Raw genomic sequence first — 6,173 nt, forward strand, 5'->3', positions numbered from 1 at the left:
CTGATCAAATCTATTGAAGAACAGATTCAGATCATTCACCCACTGCTGGTCGCCTCTGGCCTGGGTGTCTGGTTGTTTGTGTCCTGAGATGGTTTTCAGACCTCTCCAGACTCCACTGACGTCGCTCTGCTGCAGCTGTTCCTCCATCATCTTTTTATATCCTTCCTTTCCCCGCCTGATGTTTCTCCGTAGCTCCTTCTGCACGGCCTTCAGCTCCTCCTTAGTTCCAGAGTTAAAAGCTCTCCGCTTCTCCTTCAGGAGAGCTTTTATATCTGGAGTAATCCAGGGTTTGGTGTTGGAGAAGCAGCGTACAGTCCTGGTGGGTACGGTGCTTTCCACACAGAATATAATCCGTAATGCATGATGTCATACTGTCAATGTCCTCCCCATGGGAATCGCTGAGTACCTCCCACACAGTGGTCTCAAAGCAGTCTTTCAGGGCCTCCTCAGCCTCATCAGACCACCTCTTCACAGTGCGGGTGGTTGCTGGTTCCCTCTGCACCAGAGGTTTGTAGACAGGCAGAAGATGAACCAGGTTTTGATCAGCTTTTCCCAAGGGGGGCAGGGGGGATGAGTGGTATGCCTCATTGGTGTTGGCATAAAATAAATCCAGTGTTTTATTGTCTCTGGTGTGGCAGGAAGCATACTGGGTGAAGGTGGGCAGGGTGGTGGATGGACAGGCGTGGTTGAAGTATATGAGCATGTTAATCAGTATAAGAATGTGTGTGTGAGAATACACAGTGTAGTATGGCGGGAAAAATGTCATTGTATAGTGTGCCAGAAAAATGTAAAAGTGCATCATGCTAAGAAAGAAATGACATAGTATAGTACATACCTGTGGATATTCTCATTTATCCAGGTCATAGTTATCTCAAGGCAATTGAATCAAACGCAACTGGACTTAGTTTTGTCTTAGAAGACGTTTCACCTCTTATCCAAGAGGCTTCATCAGTTCATGCTTGTCAGACTAGGCTGGAACAAGTGTGGAAACAAAACAGGTATTTAACCAGGGTTTTTTTGTCTGGGGTATCTGAAAAACTCAGGAGGATCTTCAACAAACACCACATCCCTGTGTATTTCAAACCCAGTAACACACTCAGACAAAGACTGATACATCCAAAAGACCGTACACCACACACCCAGAAGAGCAACCTGGTGTACGCTGTCCAATGCAGCGAGGAATGCCCAGACTTGTACATTGGTGAAACAAAACAACCACTAAACAAACGCATGGCCCAACACAGAAGGGCTAACTCGTCAGGGCAAGACTCAGCTGTCTATTTACACCTCAAGGAGAAAACACACTTCTTTGAAGACAGCAATGTGCACATTTTGGACAGGGAAGACAGATGGTTTGAAAGAGGTGTAAAAGAAGCCATCTATGTGAAACTGGAAAAACCATCTCTCAACAGAGGAGGAGGTCTGCGACACCACCTATCCCCCACCTACAATGATGTCCTTTCATCCTTGCCCAGGAGACTTAACAGCTTAACCTCTAAAAACAATGGTCGTTCACAAATGGCCTCATGTGACTCTAACGAGTCCAACGACCACCGTTGCAGCAGGAGTTTCAACGACCGTCGTTGACACACCATTGGAGCGCTAATGAACCAGTTACATCATTGGTCTTGTGAAGACCTGTTTTTTAGTTCTAGCCTAGTCAGACAAGCATGAACTGATGAAGCCTCTTGGATAAGAGGTGAAACGTCTTCTAAGACAAAACTAAGTCCAGTTGCGTTTGATTCAATTGTCTTGAGAGTATAGTACTACATAAAAAATGTCATAGTGTGGTATGAAAATCATAAAATAATATGTAAGAAAAAAGTCAAAGTGTACGGCAAAAAATCTTAGTATGCCAAAAATGTTTAAGTACAGCATGCTAAAAACAAAAGTCATAGTACAGTATGTAAAAACAAAAGTCACAGTGTAGTATGCCCAAAAATGACATGGTACAGGGTGCCAAAAAATGTGATAGTGTAGTAAAGAAAACAAAGTTTTGTGAAAGCAAAACAAAATCAAAAACACAGTATTCACCAAAATGACACCATTTATCAGCCAGAAACTGTAAAAACAGAAATCATTGTTAGATTTTCAAATTTCCGACTGTAATTGGACGCATCACGTGTGACAAATGCTTCTGTAAAAACATTTAAATAAATAAATGTGAGCTTGAAATAGTGATATTGAATAAACTGTTTGTACGAACTGTTAATTAAACTGAGGCTTTTTTTCAACTCCAGGTTTCTGTCTTCAACTTTTAACTTTCAGACATCAAAAGCTAAGTTATAAAAATCTATTATATGGTGGAGGGAGGTTGGTGGATTTTCCCCCAGTAACTCAGGGAGGCTCGAGGAAAAATATTTGGAGCTTCAGGGAGGGTAAAAAAAAAAGTTGCACCCAGTCACCCCTTCCTCTGATAAATAAAGAACAGTCCCTAAAGTTCTATAGATCCCCCATTCAACTTTTCTATTCAAGCAACTTGAAAAGAACTCATTACTTCCTGGCGGGAAATCTTCTTCCTTAGCAACAGTAACTAAGAGGGGCGGGGCTTATAACAGGAAGGCTCCTTACGACTCAGCCCAGGACATCAGAGTCCATGAGAGAGGAGGAGCAGGAGGAGCAGTAGAGGAGCGGAATGGAGGAGGACAAGCAGAACCCGGAGCACCGGAGCAACAAGGTCCCCAGAAGACAAGCAGCAGGCTCGTCCTCTGATAGCAGCGATGTTGAGGTGAGTGTTGATGACGTCATGGATAAAAAGGGCTTGACAGCAGCCACACTAAAGACACGAGGAAGAGTCTCGAGGCTCCGTGGATCATCCGCTCATTCTCTGGTTCCACATCACATCTGGAGAAAGGAAATGTAACAAAGCAAAAAGGTTTTTATGTCTCCGTGTTTCCTGTTTTCATCTTTAACTCACTCAGAGTAAAGAAACACTTGAGACGGTCTGTGTTGCAGGGTATTTTCCCGCGCAGTGCGTCGCGTGTTCTCGCGAGAGCTCGCAGAACAAACAATAGGCTCGTTGGAGATTTAAAGAAAATGAACAGCAGCAAGGATGAAATGAAAATGTAAGAGACTTAAACATGACTTCATACAGGTCTTTAAGGGACTGATTATTTTTAGATCATATCTTAATGGACGATAAATAATTCTTCAGTTCATTTTTAAAGCAAAATATGGAGGGTTTACAGTTTTTCCATTTGCAATGGTGTATATGATATTTACCCATGATAAAAAATAAATGCTCAATAGTTTCGGGTTCTCTTGAACAAAATACACATAAGGATTTACTTGAAAATGAAATCTTTGTGGTAAAGTTTCAGCAGCTGGATAAACATTGTTTACAATTCTAAAGTGAACGTCTTTTACTTTTGGTGAAATTGGCCATTTAAGATAATGGAAACATTTATTAATTAAAATGTTCCCGTTATGGATTATTCTTACTTTTGAAAATCAGAAAACAATTTGCATTTCAAAACATTACCAATGACTTTGTTATTACATTTCTTATCACCAACATACACTTCACCAATCTTTATTTCAGGCAACTTAATAACCACATGTGAATATGTAAGAGTGCTTTGTGTCATGTGTTTCAAAGGAAGCGGAATGGCTTTACAAATTGGACTGAACTCTCTGACGGAGCATTTTAAATGAAACTTTTCTACAAATGAATCACATTGAATAAAATGGCCATGTTCATCCATCAAGTCAACAACATATAACACTTTTTTCTCATACCATTCTTTTTTAAACAAGGTTTTCTTACTAATTGTAATGGTTCTATTATTCCACAAGGTGGAGCCATGTGGTGTGAAATTATGGGTCTATATCATTTTCCAGTAATGCAGTACCTGTTTATGGAAATCTGACAACTTAATAGGCAGTTTTGAAATCTCCAAATCACATTTCAACTATGTTGAAGTCTCCACCCATTATCACTTGATCTGAAGTGTAGGTTATTTTCCAATCATTCACAAGTTTACCTAGTTCTGCAAACATGTCCCTGTCCGCAGCTTTATTATTCTAACCATAAATACACACTAAAATGTAACGTTTGTCATTTATCTCTACTACTACCATTAACCAATGACGTTATGTATCTGTTTTATTGTCAATTATCATGCCTGGAAACCTGTTAAATAATACCATTACTCCAGCTGAATGAGAAGTTCCATGTGCAAAAAAAGCAGAATCGCCCCACTGACCTTTCCAAAACTTTTCGTCAGTCATAACAGAATGAGTCTCTTGTAAGAAAACACATTTTGATTTTTGTTCCTTGCAAAATAAAAAGATTGCTTTTCACTTAACACTGTTTTTAACCCCCTAACATTCAAAGATAAAAAAGAAATAGACATAATCTATAATGTAACTGTTTTCGATATGTCTTTAACTTGCTTATAATGCAGGAATGAAATATGTTGCCCTTAGAACATAACCATAGCAACTTATTGGGCTTTAAATTTTGTCTTATGAAGTATTATCAGTTTAAATTCTCATCAAATATACTTGTAATGAAACCATGTATATTTTGACAAAGTGCTTGAATATTACCTTGCTGAAAATATCAGTTATGGGTCAATTCTGTGTCCCTCAATGAGTGCGTAGCCTTCTTTGAGAAAGGCTCTTTTCCATTTCTTCTGGCTTCTTACACCTTGGGCCACAGCTTAGCTGGGGCTTCACGATCCTCCTTTGAAAAGTCCTCCTTGAACTGAATGTTCATCTCTCTTTGAAAAGTCCTCCTTGAACTGAATGTTCATCTCTTGGCAGACTCTCACCTCTTGATTTTTTTCCATATCTCATCTTGAATAGTTGGCATTGCGAACTGTATGATTATTGGTCTGGGCATTGTGTTGGTAGTGGCATCATTCTTCTTTCCCAAGCGATGTACTGTGTCCACTGTCTCACCAAGTTTATCCACTATATACTATTTACGCCGCCATCTTGTATCTCCCTTCAAAAATCCCTTTTGTATGACGGAAGAGCAAGTCAGGATGACGTTGGACACAAATCAAGCATGCATTGTGCTGCGATCACTGGTGATTGAATCTGCGCAGGCCTGACTCATCTTCAGCAAGCCTGAGCTGTTGAAAGTAGCTAAGAGTTGAAATTTTAACCCTGCTATTACAATATGGAGATGGCAGTACAGGGTGATTAGCATGATTTTAATACACTGGCAACACTGGCAGGAACACACATGCAGTACGAGTGTTAGTGGGTGTGTGTGTGGGTCCTCCCCCAGGATATTCTGAGCATTATAGTGAGTTTATTTTACTGCACTTTGAAGTGTTGTGCACCAGTTTATGGTGGAAATGTCTTTATGTAAAGAAAAACAGATGTGCCATGTGGTGACGCAGGCGGCAATTTGGCCATGTGTGCTGTAAGGTTGCAGCGATGTACCAGTTTCACATGTGTGCTGTAAGGTTGCAGCGATGTACCAGTTTCAAGGTATACTGTGATATGGAAGTTGACAGTTATCATAGCGTGTACGTTTGCTTATCTGAGATATTGAAAAAACTAGGGATGCACCAATAGGAATTTTTCTTAACCGATACTGATAACTAGGGCCGTAACGGTACATGTATTTGTGTCGAACTGTTCGGTACGCAACTTTCGGTTTGGCACGACCGTGTACCGAATTACTGGGCGCCAGATATTATTTTATTTTATTTTGTTTTATTTTAATTCAGTTTTTGCGAGCCAACCCATTTAAAATATCTAGTTCCCCGACGGACATAATTGAGTGACGGACCGAGTCCCGTAAATCTCCGCTTTCACTTTGTGCAGCGCATTTTGACAACATGGCAAGTGAGCCTGACGAACCTGAAGACCCACCCGCAAACCTTAAGTCCTCCGTTTGGGAACACTTTGGTTTCAGGGTAAAATACGAAGATGGAAATAAACAAGTTGACAAGACAAAAGCAGTGTGCCGACACTGCAGAACAGCGGTCGGGTATGTCCTTGGAAACACGTCTAACATGCTAACACATATAAAGTGACACTACCCGCGTTTGAACGTTAACCGGCACGACTAGAAAAAGCAATCTGGTGCAAACTACGATATCGTCGTCGTTTAAAAAGAGAGCGTTTCCCTGACCATCGCGCTAAAGAAATAACCAACGCCATTGGAGCTGAGTAAAATTGTTTAAACTGCACTTTAGATATAAGCATGTTTT

At 40.5% G+C, this 6,173-nt stretch overlaps 2 protein-coding genes across 2 annotated transcripts in view; both read left to right on the forward strand.

Annotated features, from left to right (window-relative positions):
- Positions 1-6,173, forward strand: part of LOC126404301 (zinc finger protein 501-like) — an 87,235-nt gene that overhangs the window by 77,532 nt on the left and 3,530 nt on the right. The window contains exon 1 of the mRNA XM_050067452.1: positions 2,592-2,728. Coding sequence (XP_049923409.1) covers positions 2,636-2,728 — 93 coding nt within the window. The 5' untranslated portion in view covers positions 2,592-2,635. Of the gene's footprint in view, positions 2,729-6,173 lie in introns of the transcript that reaches the window.
- Positions 2,582-6,173, forward strand: part of LOC126404346 (uncharacterized) — a 34,492-nt gene continuing 30,900 nt past the window's right edge. The window contains exon 1 of the mRNA XM_050067529.1: positions 2,582-2,677. The gene's annotated coding sequence lies outside the window, so the exon portion shown is untranslated. The remainder of the gene's footprint in view (positions 2,678-6,173) is intronic.

The sequence above is a fragment of the Epinephelus moara genome, chromosome 17 (genome assembly GCF_006386435.1).
Source record: "Epinephelus moara isolate mb chromosome 17, YSFRI_EMoa_1.0, whole genome shotgun sequence".
In the NCBI taxonomy this organism is placed as follows: Eukaryota; Metazoa; Chordata; class Actinopteri; order Perciformes; family Serranidae; genus Epinephelus; species Epinephelus moara.